This window comes from Microchirus variegatus, assembly GCF_963457635.1.
Source record: "Microchirus variegatus genome assembly, chromosome: 5".
Classification (NCBI taxonomy): Eukaryota; Metazoa; Chordata; class Actinopteri; order Pleuronectiformes; family Soleidae; genus Microchirus; species Microchirus variegatus.
The window spans coordinates 9,103,098-9,123,580 of NC_139806.1; the positions used below are offsets into that span (position 1 = coordinate 9,103,098).

Sequence of the window (20,483 nt, forward strand, 5' to 3'; positions counted from 1 at the left end):
ACCAACAACATTGAAATTATGTTTTGGCATGTGGTGCCACCTACCGCCGTCTACCAATCATTGCAGTCAGTAGAGTCTCAGCTGCTGAGACAAGTCTGAGCTACAATGGCAGAGAAAAAGAAACCTAAAAGACCTCGGTATTTTGAAATTTGAGTGTAGTAACCGTTTTTGGCCACATTGCATCCACTGGACACATAAATCCTCTGATGCTGGAAGTTTGTGTAGAACTCTGTGCTGCACTGTGCAGCCAAGAATAGAACACATTTCGCCTCGCCTGCACTCTCGCGTATTTTAGAATTCCAGGGATGTCTCATTGTGACGTTGCAATGAGTGCGGAAGTCAACATCGCATGTTTTATATCCTGTACTGAGACTGAGGCGTACCACAAAATCAGAAGAGTGAGTCATCTTTTTTCACACTTTGCCTACTCATAGGGCCTCCAGAGCCCCAAATATAAGTATTAAAAGTTGGTTTTGCATAATATGTCTCCTTTAACCATGTCTAACCCTAACCTTAAACCAATTCCACAACACTACACCCAAGTCGACATACCCAAAAATCTCTTTAAAGTTTTGGGGAGCAGTAAAAATGTTGTGACACATTCTTACATATGGCGCCTTTAATTTACATGGACGTCATGTGACGTCAAGTGACAATTTGGTTCAGTTCGCCTTACTTCTTTGCTTACTTCAGTATATGTGCTCCCTGGTTGTAACTGCTACTTATTCCTGGCCATTTTCCTTGAAAGAGAGAATACTATGTCCATGTTTATACATACAGCTTACGGTTGTTAACAGGAATACACCAATCTTAGTCTGAGATGAGCACGACTTCCTTTGCTGCATAATCAGCTCTAACATGATCCCAAATGCAGTTTAATGCAATGCAACAGACGCGCACATTAACTGCTAATATGCTTCTCTCGATCCCTTCCCTCTCCCCTCTCCTCACTGGAAGCGGGTATTATCATTGTAATCAAGCAGAGAACCAGCTAACATGATCATTCTCTAAACCATGTCGAAATAATCCCCGCCTTCATATTTGATTATTGTAATAATAAATCTTTTTAAACTGCTTTTCAGTCACACAGCAATGGCGCACACACATCTTCCCCTCCGATTCATCACAGCTGGAACAAACGAAGGCAGGAGAGCTTGGTAAAGCTGTCTGGTTTTACTCAGTCGCAGCTGTCATGTCTGCTCTATTTGCTGCTGTTCTGGAGTTCAAAACCCTTTTTTTTTTTTCTCCTCTCCTCTTTTTTTTTCTTTTGCTGGCAAACAAACAGAGAGCTCTGCCTCTTCATCTCAAAGTGTGATTGCGCTGCAGAACTCTCTCTGTCCGTCCTCCATTCTGACCCCCGATCACCCCATCAGGCGAGATCACAGGACAAGATGTTCCTTCATCCTGCAGTGCAGAGAGAGAGAGAGAGAGAGCTATCCTTTCGAGGACTCTATATCGACTTCCATTCATTTGGACCACCGATACAAAGTGTTATCCATAACCTTAACTATAACCAGTTTATGCTTAACCCTTAAAGGTGACATAGAATGGCCCTATCGAACATATGCGATTTTACGGAGGTCTACTTACAAACATTGGGCCAATTCCTAACTTAACCCTCAAGCTCAACCCTTAATCTTAACTGATTAAGGGTGTCTTCCTTGCTTTGTGCACTGGGGCACAGTCACGTTGGAGTAGAATCCCCATACGACCACACATTTGGAAGCAGAGCATTGTCCAAACTGTATTGGCATGCTGAAGCATTAAGGTAATTCAATAATTAACACTTGTGGCCAAATACATTTTATCCATTTAGTGTATGTGGTGTTAATGTGTGTCGTGGTTGTGTTTTCTCAGATGCATCACATACCCAGAGTCATCACAGATGGTGATGCCATTATGGCTTCAATGCTTCTGCACTTGGTTGTTCTGTGTTAGGTCAGAGCATCCTGCCAGGTAATCCCCAATGACTGTAAATAAATAAAAAAATAAGGGGTGTTGAGGCCTCGAGATTTAAAGACTAACAGAATTTACAAATTTGGCATCGTATTCTACCAAAGAGACCGTTAACTCCTCAGGAAAATACTCACCAACATTATAAGTTAAGAGAAGTGGGCTCACTTTCCAATAAACCCATACAAATGGAGTCCATTCTTCAGCCAGCAGATTCACCCGCTGGATGGCCAAACTGACTTTATCCCCGTCTTACTTTCTGGGCTTCACTTTTCAAACCGGACGACAGCATCCATTTTTTTTTTTTTTTTTTTTTAATATAGTCTATGTATGTCCTATATAGTCTATGTTCTAGGCTGTGGATGAGGAAGTGTTCCAAGGACTTGGATCTTGTGGGGATTGCAGGTTACCCGAGTGTCACAGCTGTAGAGGAGCTGCGGTGATGCATGCACATACACGCATTTCAGGCGGCCAATTTGACAAGGCAATGCCACCTACTCACAAGGTGCACACACACACACACACACACACACACACAGTTATATCCACAGCACATCTCATAATCACTCTCTGTCCCTTTTTTCTCCACGTACACACAAACGCACACACAGGCAGCACACGTCTGATTATTATCCAGAGACGGCAGAAAAGAGCACGGCTGACTCATCTCTTTGAAATTGTTCCCTTTTTTATTCAAATTTACAAAAAGAAAAAGTACAACAGAAATAAATACACTTTGTTCAGCACGCAATTGTGGAATTGTATCGACATCGTGCAGGAGCAATGGATTCACTGGTGGGGTGCAGAACCAATGGGGGGGGTGGGGGCGTCCAAGAGGACTCTTAAGGTCAGATCTTAACCAAAGCACATTTGAGATACATATCAACAGGTTTTAGTTATTCAGATATTAAGGTGTGTGGGACTTCATGTTCCTTGGTGTAAAGGTCTTTTCTGACAGAGTGACTGACAGCACCGATTGCATGTGTCGCCGTGAATCGGTGTATTTGAGCTTCCGCGAGAAGGGCACAACACAGCTGCGGAGCGTCGCCGAGACGCCGGCAACATTTGATTCCATTTAAAACAAAAACGATTCTACTCATCACTCTTTTGATTGGGATAATCAGCCCCATCGAGTGCTTCAGTCGCGGCGGCACTCCGCAACTCCACGAAATGAGACAAATCGGGAGAATCGTCGCTTTGATTTTGACCAATCAGCCCGAGCGGGGGATTTGAGTTAGACCAATCAGCAGAGATAAAACACCTGGAGCCAATCACGACCGTGAAACAAACCACAAAATTAAACTGACGGGGGGGGGGGGGGGGGGTCACTGACTGATTTACTGTGGAAATTGCTTTTGCACCGGCTGCACAAAAATGGAAATGCCATTATGAAAATGAGCACGCAGCTTTCCTTTTGAGACGGAGACTACAAAGTTGGCACATTTCACACAAAATCTCAGGAAAACATTGGCCACACGATGATTTTTGGCAAAGCAAAACATTCATTTACTAATTATTCTCAAAGTTTTCAGCAGCCCATTTTGGGTAAACCAGGCGTATATTTGCTTAACCCTTTAAGGTACTACTCAACCATTTGTCACTATATCTCATTGGAAAATGCATCAAGCTGAACTCACTAACACTTAATGTGACTTGTTCTAAATGTTGTTCTTTATGAATTATGCAAACCAGGTTTATTATGAACAGACTTCTCAACCGTTTGGTAGAGGCCTGTATCTGAAACATTGTAGGGTCTAATTTAAAAAATAATAATATATATGTGATTTTGGTTATTGTTATCATGAGTAAATAAGATAAAATAATATTAATTTTTTTTTTTTTTTTTTCGTGTGTACCTTAAAGGGTTAAAGTGATCAGTTCTAAATCCAAATTAAAGGAGGAGAAACATTTCTGCTCTCCGCTCTCTCTTGGTTCGGCTGAAATTCCTTGTGACAACACTGCACATGTACGTCTGATTAATTGCATAAAACAGGGAACATGGCAACATTTATAAAATAATGCGAAACAGGTCAAGAAAGACATGGGCAGAGTGGATTATCTCGTCCAGTTTGTGGAGATAAAGCAAAAAACAAAAATCCTGTACCTTAAAAAGCCCTATGTGTCAAAACTGTCTCTTTTCTCACAAACTTTTATTTTACCTTGATCAGAAACGGTCTTGGTTTTCTAACTCTTTTTTTTTTTGGAAAGTGACTTGTACTTGGCGGCAAAAAAGATTGGCTAACCAACAGGCAACTTCAAATACTATTAACTTGTGTTTCTTGCTTTGTGAACTCCAAAGCACGACATAATTAGAACTGATAGAAAAAACTGGCAGAAACAGTGAAGTGCAATTGCTTGTCCTTTCTTGTTGGCAAAGGCGTAAAATGACTTGGGATGACTCAATACCACGTTTTCCTGTCCGATTTCATGTCCAGTATTGATAGCACAGCCTCGAGGAGCCACTGATATCAGTCCAATGCAGTATTTTTATTTTACAATATACACTCTTAAACTAAGCCCACATAACTTAATGATCAATGCAGCACATCAGACTTCACTGCTGCACTACATGACTTAAGAAGTCTGTCCTTAGTGAAATATTTATGAAATATTTATGTTTTTTGGACCATATTTGTTTCCATTTTCTCCAATCCAATCCAGTGATCTTTACCGTTAGGTAAGCGTAAGACATTTCACCTCTCATCCAAGAGGCTTCTTTTGATCTGGAAGTTGGTGTGCAGTGCTCACAGTATCTCAAATGTGTCCTAACGACATTAATGGGGTTGCACACTAAATTGGCTAAATTGTCACCGACAACTTCCAGAACTGCGGAAGCCTCTTGGATGAGGGCGAAGTCTTCAAGGAAGTCTGAATCAATGACTTTTGATGAACTAGATGAACAGGAAAAGAAAGTTGGCATCCAAAAAAACTTTATACCGATATTACATATCTACATACACAACATTTAAATAGCTTCTGGGTGTTGAGCTACTGTCGATCAGCCAAAAAATAATTATATCTCAGAGAACTTTCTCCCACTCTCCCGAGGTTCTGCACCCACTACTCTTCTATGGTTAAATTGTGCAGTATTTGTACATTGGTCCACTGAGGCTGCACAGTGGCACTGCGTGGACAAGTCTGTTGCCTTGGGTACTGTAACGAAGTACAGAGGTATATGTGGATTTCAATTCGACGCGTGGCCGGACGTCCCCCGCCCTTTTCGGAGTGTGTTGAGAGCAGCGGACTTGGACCACAAGACGAGGGTGGCGGACACAAACGGGCGCCGGAGCTCGACTTAATGTGTGGTATGAACAGTGAGGTTTTTTCCTGTGACGGCATACCAAAACATGACCACAGTCAGGTCAGCCTCTGTGGTCAACTTCCTGTCCAGACTCAGCCCGATCGTTCTTGCGCAATATACTTTAGATACTGTGCGTGGAGAGGTCAAGGCAGTTTTAATATTGCCTATGAGTTGCACTGCCTGACATGTCTGAAGGGTGCCATTTGATGCACACCGCCTCACATATACAGCTACTATATATAAAACAAATAGTGCTGGGCACGTTAACGCAACGTACATCAACGCATGGCGCGTTTCCATGACGACTGACCGGAAAAAGACTCTAAACCAGGGGTCTCAAACTGAAATGACGTGGGTGGCCAATGCGCATCTTTTGTGGTCAAGAGGGGGCCGGCCTAGAGAACAAAAAGTGTGGGAAAAAAGAACAACTGTTCACAATATTGCATCATGATAACACACGTATACTTAATAATACTATGTATGATGCAAAATGAATGTATTAATATCAAAAAACAGACATTTATTTTAAATGACATAAATACTAGTGTGGACAACTGTAATTAAAATTCGTACCAGGAGCCGTTTCAGCCACTGCCATTCGTGACTCGGGTCCTAACAAGTGTATTTATAACTGAATATTGTATATCAGGGGTGTCAAACTCATTTTCACTGAGGGCCACATCAGCATAATGGTTACCCTCAAAGGGTCATACAGTCATACAGAATAAATGTAACCAAATATAATGTATATAATGTATTCAATCTGAATTTCACTCGTCGCATGATACTTATACAATGATACACTGCGATCACACACTTTGCGGGTAACGCAAATGCCGTGCATTGTGGGAAACGTAGTATATGGTCAGCACAATCAATCACTCGCGGGCCACATAAAATGACGTGGCGGGCCACATCTGGCCCCCGGGCCTTGAGTTTGACATGTGTTGTATATGATACATTTAATAACGACGGGATAATAATGACCAAATGTCTTATTATTACTGTTATAATAAACATTGGTAGCAAACATATATAATATTCTATCACCTCGCTGGCAGCATTTTAACATGATATTAAGTGGGGGGGGGGGCGCACGTAATCGATTGGGGGGGCCGCCAGTTTGAGACCCCTGCTCTAATGTAACACTAAACTTTAAAAACAGAGGCACACATACGCAATGCACAGGTACGCTGGTTACTTGTAGCGATGCTCTTTTCGTTTAATAAACAGACCGATACATTTCGACTGTAGGCGCACTAACGGCGCTATTAGGAGCTACCGCAGCTAACGGAGCTAACTGGTAAACAGTGCCTGGACTCCGGTGTTGTGGCACGTAAACATGACGTCACATAACGTGGTTAAAGTGCCCAGCACTAATAAAAAAAATGTACCTCTAATACAACGGTGATTTTATTTATTCATTTTATATTTCTTTTAAGAGACGTAGCTGTGTGTAAAACTTTGTTCCACATCTTTCAGGCAATGCAACACTAAAAGGCAGCAACGGGGCCCAAAGCTCATTACAAATTCTCATTCTACTTGTGCAGAATAAGAATCCAGACTTAAGGAATAATACGGATATTTGTTATCTGCCCAGTAGGGAAATTCCTTCTCACACCAATGGATTTTCATCAAAATTGTTTCCTTGCTGGGACAGGCGAGCTCACAGGCTATAACCAATGTTTTTCACAACAAACTTTTGCCAGAGGCCACATATATATAATTGAATCCTTGGCTTGTCCATCGCATGTGTCAGCAACCACAAAAACAAGCTCAAAACTGTTCACTTAGTACACAGATGTTGAGACGCACGTCTTTGTTTGTAGTCCGGGATGCTGTGAAGACCAGCACCATTGATCCATTTCTTCTCTACCGTACACACAGACAGTCCCAACAGTGCTCCTTTTGGACATGTGAGGTTGTTTTTTTTTTATATTTTTATCTTATTTTATATACTCTCTTTTGCTATAATATTCAGTGGTATTTACAATTGAAATGTTTTTTTTTTTTTTACACACATTTAAACATTTTATTTTTTCTTCTGTTTAATCGACATCTTATAAAACAACTGTAATCTTTGACATTGTTATTATTACTGAACATCACACAGTATAAAAGTGCATTCCAGCTGAAAACTCCAGCTCATCTGCATCCTGACCTTTCACGGGGAAACACAAAAAAATGTCTATCATGGTACGTCAGTGTGGTGCTGTGTTTTTTTTTTTCTCTTTCTTTTTTTAAATTAGCACAATATTTCAATTAGGGCAGTATGACGTTCGAAGGGAGAACAGGTTTCTGTTTTGACTGTTTTTGGGGGGGTGGTGGTTGTGGTCGTTTTCAAAATCATGCAGATTTGTCCCGAAGTGAGACTACGAGGGGTCGCTACTCCTTCCATAGGAAAAAAAAACCCTTAAATAATAGACTCATCATTACTCCATATGGTCAACTGAACACTTGCACATGGTGTTTTGTTGTTGTGTTTATCATTTATATTGTGTCTGCGTTTGTATGTAAATCTTGGTAAATAGATGAAGAGTCAACTACAAAATGCCACGGGGGTATGAGAGGAGTTGTGTGTGTGTGTGTGTGTGTGTGTGTGTGTGCGAGCACATCCTAAATCATTAAAATTTTGCACAATGTCTGTTTTCCTTGTGGGCTGAGAGGAGGGAGAATCTTTTGCAGGATTTAAATGATTCATCATTTTCATTTGGAATGAAATACTGAACTGAATAATTCAATTTTCCGCCACTGTAGATGGAATTTAGAAAGTAACTGTTTCTGTACATTGTCTCTCTTTCTGCAGCCATCTCTCTCTCTCTCTCTCTCTCTCTTTATATATATCCCATTTCCCATTCCATTAATTTTACACTCAAATATAGATTTCATTGTTTTCTCAGTTCCCAAGCGTTCCTTGTCAAATGTTTACTCACTCACGTCGTCGCTGAAAACTAATGCTGGCGCTCTGGTACCGTCGTTCATTAAAGTGTCTGTTTCCTACGCCTTTTGTTAAAATATGCACAAGTTCACACTCAAAACACTAATTAACGCACACGCGTGCGCACTCTTTGCTTGCGCCACAACATTCGTCTTCACCGACTTCAATCAAACGCACATGCAGACAAATTAACACACACACACGCACGCACACACACACAAGACGAGGAACGCCTCCTTCCTTGTTTCCTTGCTGATTCTCATTCCAATACGTGAGAGTTGAATCAAATCGAGTCTTGGATGTTTTGGGCTGTTTTTCTTTCGTCCAAAGCGTTTAACAAATTGTTGCTGCCCTCGAGCAAAAGCAGCCTCTGCATTGTCTCGGTATCTGTGCTCAACCGTATCAGCGTTTCAACACTTATTGCTTTAAATTACATCAATCACTCCCTACCCTGCCCTTGCATTCTCCATCCTCCCTCGGCTCATTTTTCTCCGTCTCTTTTTATTACTTTGCCTCTTCATCTTTCTCCCCTTTAACTTCTCTTCACATTATTCTAGCTCTGGTTGCCTTTTCATCATCCTCCTTTTCCTTCCCTTCCTCTCGTACCCCCCTTTGCCCTATTTGTTTCATTTTCCCTCAGTCTTTCCCCTCATCTCCAGTCTGCTCTGCTCTCTTTTCTGAATCACCCTTCATTCCATTCTCTCTATTGGCCCCGTCTTCTACTTGATCTTCCTTCTCTTTCTCTCTTTCTATGAAGAGTTGGGCTAATTTCTGGAATTGTGGGCCCCACTCATCCAGCCCCGCGCCCCAATCCTCTTTCTCCGCCTCTTTCTCGCCCTCGCTCTCCAGTGAGCTGAGGGAGCCGGCTCTGGAACCTGTTCCCTCGAGGCCGTACACTTGCACAGAGTCATACGGTGGCTGTGAGGGGTCAAAGGTGACCTGGGCGAGACGCAGACGCAGGAACTCACCCACCCTCAGTGCCAAGGAGGGACCCCCGGGCCCGGGCGAACCTCTTGGTGCCTCCATCCCCGGAACCCAACCGGCACCAAAACCCATCACTCCGCCATACACTCCTCTAGGTTGCCCAGGAAAGGGCAAAAGCTGCGGCGTCATATCCCTCCTACCCAACACATACCCTCCCAGACCCATCCCATCGCGCCAGTTCCCAATAAAGCCAGGTGCATCCGTGTAGACAGGTGGAGTCCCGGTCAGTGATATCCCTCCGCCCTCCCTGTCTTGCCGTGCCACCACAAAGTTGCTCCCCATCTCCAGTCCTCGTCGCCCCAAGCTGCTAGCAAAGTCCCTCTGTCCAGACATGTCCCCGTGCAGCCCCGTGACGTAGTTGCGTCCACTGCCAAGTTGGTGTTGGTGTCCATCTGCGGATGAACCCCCACTTCCATTTCCTCCTCCTCCTCCTCTTTCACCTCCACCTCCTGCGCTGGAGTCTGACTCAGCCTGGCCAGAGCTTGCGTATTTTGGGGCTGAACCAGCACAAGACGCCCTGCGCCCTGCCAGCGGGAGCGTGGCCGAGTCGTTCAGCCAGCCTCCGGCGATGTGACCCTGGCCAATCATGGAGCCGGACCGGGTCATGACGAGATTGTGCTCCCTGGGTAAAGTCTCCGACTGCACCTGGTGGGAACGTAGGTGGGCATGAGCGGGTTCAGTTCGGAGCTGGGGGGAGGTGAGGTGCTGTTAGTTAGGATTGGTTACAGCGACACAAAATGGAATGAGAATGTTTTACCGAAGCAGGAGGGTTCATATAATGAGAGGTATATTAAAGGCAGATGACATATTGCACAAATAGAGGCAAAGCGGGGAGATGGCAGTGATAAAAATGAGAGGCAGACAATGAACGGGATGGAGTGTAAGAAAAGCCGAGTCATAGATATTAATTCAACACTAGAACGAGCTAACACTGCACTGTGAGAGGGAGATGGAGAGGAGAGTGATTGAGAGATAAAATATTTGAAAATTAAATAAGGAGAGGGCCAGATAGCCTCGCTATGGCCTAATAAATAAAAAAGGAAACACAGGAAAGATAATGAAAAGCAGGAAATAAATGCGCTGATACAGTACATCAGAATCATCATCGTCCTCCATTATTGTCCTGACATTTCTGCTCCCGTGCAAAAAAATCTAATATATGACTGTGTTGCAAACGCTGCTGTACAACAGCAGCAAGTTTAATTCAGACTGCTTTTGTTTTTTTTGGATTTGCTTAATTACTGTCTTACGTTCTCATTTCCCTTATTTAATTTATGAACTCCATCTTAATGATTTTCCCGCGCAGCCATTTATTTTTAATCATGCCAATTATTCAATTTTAATTCCTCATTCAATGCAACATCGATCACTTCATCTCTCCTTCTGGAGTCGTTTGTTGCCATCCATACATTCATGTATTAACCTGCGTTGCGGAACATAATCCATTCATATGCAAGTGTCACAATGAGTACATGCATTATTTGCACGGTGGAGAGTGAAGGATGAAGCTCATTACCAAGCAGTTTTTACCCTCCAGCACAACAACTAAATACAATGTTAACGACTTCATGGCAATGCACATAATTACTTTACCAATTTTCGAACCTGACTCCTCTAAAAAAACCTGATACAACATAAAATTACAAAACTCTTTTAATTAAGTAATGCATAGGATAAGTTTTTCTCTGCAGTGAAATTTGTCACATCATTACTGCCACAAAGTAGAACGGTGCTTTTCCCACAAAACTTAATGCGACAGTTGTGCTAACCCATACTTCGCTCAGGGTGAAATATTTGAACACTTTATATTAAGGAATGCATGTTCACCATTAGCAAGGTGCTTACTAAGTAGCATACTAGCCCTTCATTAGTAATCATTAATATTAACACCTTATTCTACTTCTATTACGACATGAATTAAGATTTTTCCAACATAAGGTGTTAATACATGTTTTATATTTACTAATAAAGGGCTAGTATGCTACTTATATGCATGCTAGTAAGCACCTAGCTAATGGTGAATATGTGTTCCCTAATCTAAAGTGTAAACTCACACATAACTCGCTAAGCTAAGCTAAGCTAACCTATGAAAGGAAGTCTTACTACCTGGAATTTTATGTAAGACACTTCATTCAGGCTGTTCCTCGAACACAATACTATGACTGTACGCTACTTAGCTCGAGAATTAGCCCCAGGCTAAGTCATTGACGGATTAAATCCAGCTGCAGAAGCTGCGTTTAACGCAACACAAAAAAATACTGGTTTACATTTGATGTGTATGTTTATACTTTAAGGCAAAACCCATACTACACAGTTTTCTATTAAAGATTGAACATTCTGTACTAAAACCAAAAATATATATATATATTACGTTGTTTGCCCAAAAAATGACTACTGACTACTTGAAATTGCTTCCTGCTTTGTTATAATCAGCCACAATTCTACGGTCAGATGTGAATAAAAAGGGCGTTAATATCATTAACACACTTTAACACTTTAATTTAGTCAGTCTCATAATAACCTTGATTTACTTTTCACTTTTGTTGTTTCTCATTAGTACTTTCTGAATCTAAACAAACAACACCTGTTACCACCTGTTTCTACATTATGTTAATATGGACACAGGCGACCTCTTATATTCAGATAGCTGTTGTTTTTATAATCTGAAAAAACGAAATGCCACAGATGTAGCCTACTTCAGTTTAACTTAGTGAGGATGTTGCAGTCTTACATAACTGCTACAGACAGTGAAAAGCAGCCTGAAGGCTTTTCTATGAAAGCAGGGTCAATGCAGTTTCTTACCCAATCAACATCTTGACTGTGGATCACGTTGTCCTCGTTGCTCCCCTCTGTGCAGTTACTTGCAGTTCTCGTCCCCCCTCCTCTCTCCTGGCTGCCGCTGGTCCTCGGCGTTCCTCCGTCCGACGTGCTCACGGCGCTCTGCGCGGTCCCGTCTCGGCTTCCCGCGCAGCTCCCCATGCGGCTTCCCGCGCTGAGGTCGTTGGGGGCTATGTAAACTGCCCCTGACTCCATGGGCCCCACCATGGCCCCCTGGTTCTGGATGACCAGTGAGTGGTCAGGTTGGCCTCCAGGAAAGCGGTACCCCAGCTCCGCTAGGCCTGGTTCGAACGCTCCCCCGGGAGCGCGCCGGAGAACGGGTAAAGTGTGGCTGCTGTAACAGAGTCGACCATAGAGGGCGGCTCCTCCTCCTCCTCCTCCTCCTCCTCCTCCTCCCCCTCCTCCTCCTCCTCCTCCTGGTCCTGAGTAGTTGTGATCCACAACGGGATTCTGAGCCCAGCTGTAGGTACGAGCTTTTTCATGGGTCCGTTGTGTGTAACGACTGTAACGACACAAAGGAAAAACTCTCCAGTTAACTTATTTCTTTAGCATTTTTACTACATAATAAATGGTGAATTTCTGCCACGGGTTCACGACCTGGTGACCTGAAATAAAAGTGCTAAGTGGAACCATATAAGGTTCTTCAGCTTGTCCTCAAAGGAGAACCCTTTTTGGCTCCGAAAGGGTTCCAAGTGGAACCTTCATAAAAAGGTTCTACCTGGAACCCTTTCGGAGGGTTCCACCAAGAACCCTTTTAAAACCCTTTATTCGGGAAAGGGGTTTTAAAGGGTTCTCTGGATCAAAATGGTTCTTACTGGAACCATTAGTGTTATTCAGAAGCAAATGGTTCCGGGTAGAACCTCAGCCCTTGTAGAAGGACCCTTTTGGAACCCTTATTTCTAAGAGTGTGGGAATGTTGTATGTTATCCCCATGTGTGCATGGGTTTTCTCCGTGTTCTCTGGATGCAGATTAGGGGATTTGACAAAACTGGACACTTTAAATTGACCGTAAGTGTAAGTGTGAGAGTTTCCCTCTGATGGACTGACCCTAAGTCTGCTAATACGTCCTCATGTGGAGGATAAAGCAGTAGAAGAATCTCAATTTGTGCCAATGACACAATGTTTTTCGGCAGTGATGTACTCTATAGCATTATATCCACAATACACAGTACAATAATAAATTAGATTATGTTAGGTGAGTGCCTTGACAGGCTCTTATTAATAAATGTTTTACTGAATAATTACACAGAAAAAATACATTATGATGATCATTATTTAAGGGGAACTTTGTGATTTTTATTATCCTTTTGGGACATTTGTCGAAACGACTCTTTAAATCAAGTCGACGTTGAGGTCAGTGTCTGTGCAGACTCTCGTTCTCAGACGCGGGATAGAGTTTTATGCAAAGTAATAAACGGGGCAGGTCTATTTTTTGACGCAATGACCTTATGTTTTTAAGACAAATTACAGGCACATTTGGTCGTCCAAAAATGTAATCAGTTCATCCCGGAGTCACATGTGACTGGTGAAACTCTGCGATATCACAGTTTGAAATTACACACTCGTGTGGTGTTGCATTAAAAATGCGTTGTGCACAAGCAAGATAAGCCTGACAGCAACATCATGGTGTCTTTCTTAGACTCCCCCCACAGCCACAGACCCCCCCCCTGCCCCCGACACCACCACCTGACAGGCAAAGAGAGCTATATATAAAATACAACACAATATGACCACAAACTATAGCTTCTCTTCACAGACACTGGAGTCTTCTCTGTGACACATCATCAACAGAAATTAAATATTAAAAGGTTCACAGAGGTAACGCTCTTGTTATTATTATTGCCAATGGATTGCGTTCGATTCGGAATGGTTCATCATGTCGCTGTGTCCACTTCCGTTCACTGCCAGAAGCAAGTTTTAATAAAAAAAAGAAGACGGGCTTTGAACTCGTGCATGGCATTGCATGAATTTTTCTGAACTTATTATTAGTCCGAAAGCAATAACATCGTCTCACAGAAACATCAACATCAACAAGTGGGCGCAAATGACTCTCTAATGTGGCCGAACATAAACAAGCTCTAATACAAAAGAGCACAATAAAGTGGTCTCCCAGGACTGTGGTGCCTCGCAGCCTTCTGCCTCAGCGTCCTCAGCGGTGACTGATCATGACCTCGGAGTTTACGGCTTGATCAAGCACTTAATTGAGTGGATCAATTAAGTGCTGGATGGAGATGAAAGGTTTTTATTCTGAGTGGTTAACTTTGTCCACCTCAACGCGTGTAATAAGACGTCTGCTATGTTGTAATTAAAGGACTCATATTACACCCTATTGCTCCAAGTTAACCTAGTTCCCTGGTGTCCTAATGAACATGTCTGTGACATGCTTTGCTCAAAATACCTTAAGGATGAAGCACCACAGCAGTTCAATCACTCTGCCAAAACAGCCCTGTTCAGAACGCTCTGTTTTGAGTGTCTGTCTCTTTAAATGCAAATGAGACACAGGAAAATACGTCAGCGTCACTGAGGCTCCGGCAGCTAACAGCAGTTAGCATTTGGAAAAGCCATTGTTTGCCAACTCTGCACAGTGCAGTCATATATAAAATGTTTCCACTGGACACGTAAATCCTCTGAGGTTGGAAGCTTGTGTAGAACTCTGTGCTGCACTGTGCAGCCAAGAATAGAACACTTCCGCTTTTCCGGATACTATTGCCCTCGCATGCACTCACGCATTTTTTAAGGACAAAGCGGAGCTCCACGAGAATTCCAGGGATGCCTCATTGTGACGTAGCAATGAGTACAGAATTCAAAATCGTGTTTTATCTCCTGTACTGAGACAAAAACGGACCACGAAAGCATGAGTGAGTCATCTTTTTTCACATTCAGAGTCTCAAATATAAGTATTATAATGATTAAAAAGTTGAGTTTTCATAATATGTCAGCTTTCAACTATGCATCAATCACCACAAACACACACACACACACACACACACACACACACACACACACACACACACACACACACACACACACACACACACACACACACACACACACACACACACACACACACACACTCACATATTCCTGCTGTCCAGCGTGCGGTAGCCACGCGAGTGTGAGCTGTGCGGAGCACTCTGCAGCGCTGCAATGTCAAAGGCAGCTGTGTCAGCCTCTCCCCCGCCCTCGTCGTCGTACGTTATGATGTTCTCGCGCACGTCGTCCTCCTCCAGCGGTGACAGGGAGTCGCGCTTCTGACGACGCAGTGACAATGACAGGGCACTCACCGCTGCAGACAGAAAAAAAAGAAGGTGGCGGCGGAGAGTGAAGGATATCGAAGGCACGGGAGAGAAATTGGAAAAAGAATGATGAACGTGGGGAGGGAGGGGGCACAAGTCACAGGGGAAATAAAAGGGAAGGGAGGAGAATGAGAGTGAGCAAGGGAGGAATTGGGCAGACAAAGAGGTGAGACACAGAGTCAACACGAATACAGCAGAGGGCGTAGGTCAGAGGGCTCATATATCATATCAGTAGGTTGCATGCCTCCAAATCTGTAATTGACTTTGAGCCCCGGCCAGGCAAATAGACTTTATTTTCTCATGACCTTACAGTCCCAGAGCAGACAGCACAACTTGACCCAGGGCTCAGGACAAAGAGCCCAGCTTTAACCAGCAAGTCTTTGCAAGTGGTTTCTTCGGTGCGTGTGCTACCTACAAACTAGGGCTGGGCGAATTATGGCCTCAAATCAAATATCACCATATATCGAGCAGTTCACCTCGATAATGATAAATGAACGATAAGTTCAAAGTTGCTAAATGACGTCATCGCATAATTTGCATAATTGACCATTTGCCTGATATAAGCATGTGCGCTGTAACACAGATATCAGTACTGACACATATCAAACATGACACACATATATATATATATATATATATATATATATATACGCGACTACACATGCTGTACACGTCCGAGTGTCTTAAAGGGACATGAACATACCGGTAGCCTGCCTACCTACACACACAGCCAAAATCCAGTTCAACAAATATTCCACGAGAAAAAAAATCTATCTGATCTGCATCCAACTAATCCTGAGGTCAAGCAAAATTTATCAAAAAGTTTCAAGGATAATTGACCAATTTCAAATTTAACTTTTTTTTTTTTCTCCCTATGAATTAATGCTTGCTTACAAATGGAGATTGGAAGCTGTAGGCGTACAGCAGTGTATGCTTGTCTTTTTAAGCGTGTATCAGACTTTATAATGATACACAGTGCAACCACAGGCTACATCCATACGACGATGTTTTAGATCAAAACATCCATACGAGCATGAATCTGTGTCCATCTGTAATCTCACCCAGTGCCACACAACATGCCTGTTGTTCCTAAACTCTAATTGAAGGTACTGTAGGTGATCAGATGCAAAAAATGATGCTCTCGACCCTTATGGACTGTCTCAAATATTGTACTATAGTTTGACGATAATCCATCGGCCCAGGCCCAGAGTTTTCAAAGGAAATCAAAGCCAGGCAGTGTCTCTGAACTTCTTCAGTTTTTCTTTGGGGAGAGTCTAAAAGTGTTGGTGTAATGTGGATGACAGGCATATCCAGAGCAGAATTTTGTTCATTTTTTAAATAATAAAAGGATTAGCGTGAATTAAGCCAGGGTTAGTTATAAAAAGGCAAATAAAACGCCGTCTTCCAAACAAGAAAGAGTCAGTCGAGTGTCGCTCACATTAGAGCATGCAGAGAAAAGTAATGTTTGACAGACCGACACCTGGATTCATATTCAAAAGTTTGGGGTCACTTAAAAATATCCTTATTTTTTTTTAAGGGAAAGCACTTTTTTCAATGAATATAACATTAAATGAATCAGAAATACACTCTATACATTGTTAATGTGGTAAACGACTATTCTAGCTGCAAACGTCTGGTTTTTAATGGAATATGTACATAGGTGTATAGAGGCCCATTTCCAGTGTTCTAATGGTACAATGTGTTTGCTAATTGTGTTAGAAGACTATTGGACGATTAGAAAACCCTCGTGCAATTATGTTAGCTCAGCTGAAAATTATTATTCTGAATAAAAATCATTATTTCTAATCTTGTCAATTGTCATTTTGCAACTCTTTAGATGAATAAAAGTTTGCCTTTTAATGGAGAACTTGACCCCAAATGTGACCCCATACTTATGAAAGGTAGTGCATGTATTTACAGTATGTGCATATACATGTATTATGTATGTTTTATTTTAAGCAACCAAAGTATGATTAGTTTACTTTGGTTGCTTAAACTAATCTTAAATTAATCTTTCATAATAATTTAAGGGATCGCCTACATGACATGCCCGTGCAGTCTCTCTTCATGTGGTTAACTAAATGACTCCAAATCCCAAACTTATGTCTGCAAACCGCTCTTCTAATACACCGATGGGATCTGGTGGAGCTATTATCAGCACTCCTGGAGAACATTCACCATATTGCAGTGGAGCCAGTTACTCTGCGCTCTGGGATTAGGACGTGCTACCGATAGATCAAAAAACGAGCAGCAAAAAACTCGAGCCCTGCTCTGAAAGCGAGCGCCGTGAAGTTTTATGCGTTTCCTCGAATAGTTTATGCCCTTCCCCACTTAGAGAACTAAATTCTCGGCGACTCCGCGTGATCACCTTCACGCCGTGTTGCGTCTCTGCCTTGATTGATCTGGTCTCTTCCGGAATGATAATGCCTTCCGTGGTAACCCGGCGTGAGTAGTGATCCAACAGACTGAATAGAATTGACAACGATGCTGGCCGCGAGCCAACGCCTCCTCAGCACCTAGACATTATCCGGTTGAGCATTTGAGAGTTTCTGCGAAGGTGGCAGTCACATTTTATTACGCTGCAATCAAAAACCAGGGGGTCCCAGATAATCGCTCACAATCATTCTTTTAGTGGTGATTAATGCTGACCTTGCCAGAAGAGATAACTGCACCAAAAAGTAAACGCAGCTGTGACTAAGAGGAATATTTACGCTGCTGCTTCCATTATTTTCATATGCAGATTCAGGCTCCCGGGACGTAGCGGAGGATAAAATGCCCTAAACACTATTTACTCATCTTTTCATTTATAGATGAGCATTAAAACTCCTTTATAGGTGGTAAATCTTAACGGCGTTACTTTACTGTTTACTACATACAACACAAAATGCTGTCGTTAAAAACACGACGTAAGTTTTACAAGTACGACTCTTTCAAGGGGGCAACTCGGGTTTTTAACGTCGTCGTTGATGTTGTTAATGCTTTTATAATAATCATCACCTCTGCGTTCATAAAAATCATAGATTGTGTTATAAGAACATTGACATAGTCTTAAAGCTTGAAGCATAGGAAGTCGTGGTATGGAAAAAGCAGTTTGTCACCATGTGGTGACTCCGCTGCTTGACATCCCATCAAGAGGAAAATAGACAATAAAACTTGGCACTTATTAATTTTATCGACAGCTTGTACTGTACAATAGGCTCCTATAGTTGCACCAAGTGTATTTTGATATGCAGGCTATGAAAAGAAATCTTTGTATTGAAGTATTTACCGAGTAGTGTAGCAACACAAGCCAGGATCGCCAACAGGGCGGCAGTACTGAGACCAGGGGAAGGCAGCGTGGAGTGCTGAGGGAGACACACCGCCTCTCTGTCCGACTCCCACTCTCCCTCCATCTGTGTGTTCTTCTCTTTCTCCCCGGTCTGTGCACCTCCTCTCAGGCAGGGACAGACGGACACAGTGACCGTCCCGGTGCTCGTGAGGCCCGATGTCCCGTCCCTCAGGACGAGGGGCACGAAGAGCGTCAGCGTGGAGGAAGGGGAGCGGGACAGTGGCTGGAGTTGGGAGAGGAGCACCAGGCTGGCCGTGGGGCCTGGAGGAAGACGGAGACGAGGGAAGATAATTAGTCTATTGTTAATTTGGTGTGTTTTTTTTGGCAGTGGGATAGTACACATAGGCAGACTTACATAAAGTACTTGAAAGTGATACTTTAGCAAAAGTACAAGTATCTTACCAGAAAATTACTTTCGTAGAAGTTAAAATCACCTTTTAGTAAGTATAACTTACAGGAAATGACATCAGCCACAGAAGCTAATGGGAGCTAACAGCAGTTGGCATTTGGAAAAGTGATCATTTGCAGGCTCTAGCAAGGCACATTGTCGTTGTATATATATATATATAACATTTGATTTATTTGTCCATTGGACAGATAAATCCTCTGAGGCTGGAAGTTTGTGTAGAACTCTGTGCTGCACTGTGGAGCCAAGAATAGAACTTTTCACATCTTCTGGTTTTCGGATGCCGTTGCCCTCACCTGCACGCTCGCCTGTTTTTACGGACAAAGCGGAGCTCCGCGAGACAACAATTCCAGGAATTTAGCGTCTTGTGACGTCCCAAGAAGCGCGGAAGTCAACATAACGTGTTTTATCTCTTAGACTTAGACTGAGGAGGACCACAAAAACATGACAGAGTCATCTTTTTTCACACTATGGCGACTGATAGGGCATCCAGAGTCCGAAATATAAGGATTAAAATGATTAAAAAGTTGATTTTGCATAATATGGGACCTTTAAGTATCAAAAGTTTCAAAAGTAACCACTGTTAGCTGAAACCCAGCTCCCAGAGTCCAGAAACCAACTTTTATTTTGTAGTAACTAGTAACGAAGATGGTTAAGGGAAACATATCGGAGTAAAAGTACACATTTACGAAATGTAGTGGGGTAAAAGTTGTCAGAAATATAAATAACAAAGTACAGATCTGAAAGTTCTACGAAGTATTTGTACTTCATTACATTACAACACTGCAAATTGGAAATGATGCCCCAACATCGCCACTCTTGCAAAAGTGTTATTGGTTTGCACGACAAATCTTATCGCTCATCATTAACATTGGAAGAAAGGACACTGGGCAACAACTGAGCAGCATGTTGTCATTAAAAAAAAACAGGTGACTTGATTATCAACGTAATCTTCTGTGATTTAAACGACAGATCAAACCAGAGTCTGTCTGGAACTGTCCGTATGAGATCATGTTGAACATGTTCTTATTCTCTGTTGTGCTGTTGGACGACGCATAAAAGAAGCCTTTGATTCGCTCCTGTCAGAGCGTTTATCCTCTTGAGCCTGGATCCAACCAGAGCAGGTTCACCACTCGTTATTTTTTTTGCCAAGTTTAGGTCACCGGTGCGATGCCAAAGACAAAGACGTTGGCAGCGAGCAGGCAAACAAAGAGGAGAATTCATCAGCTGCTACATCGCTTGATATTTCCCCAAGGAGTCAAAAGAGACAGAAATACAGTTAAATAGAACGTTTGATGTCAGAATGATGACTTTTTAATGGCATGCTAATGTTGTTATGTGTCGACAAGACGCGCAAAAGGGAGAAAACTAGCACCTAACGTGTCAATCACATCAACTGTAACGCGGTCGTCAGGAGCTTCTCTTGTGTGTGCCGAGCA

At 42.6% G+C, this 20,483-nt stretch overlaps 1 protein-coding gene across 1 annotated transcript in view; it reads right to left on the minus strand.

Annotated features, from left to right (window-relative positions):
* Positions 1-15,088: 15,088 nt before the first annotated feature.
* The window catches only part of cdh24b (cadherin 24, type 2b), a gene marked incomplete at both ends in the record, with an annotated part of 105,968 nt that continues 100,573 nt past the window's right edge, over positions 15,089-20,483 (minus strand). The window contains 2 exons of the mRNA XM_083888939.1: positions 15,089-15,300; positions 18,579-18,899. Coding sequence (XP_083745065.1) covers positions 15,089-15,300; positions 18,579-18,899 — 533 coding nt within the window. The remainder of the gene's footprint in view (positions 15,301-18,578; positions 18,900-20,483) is intronic.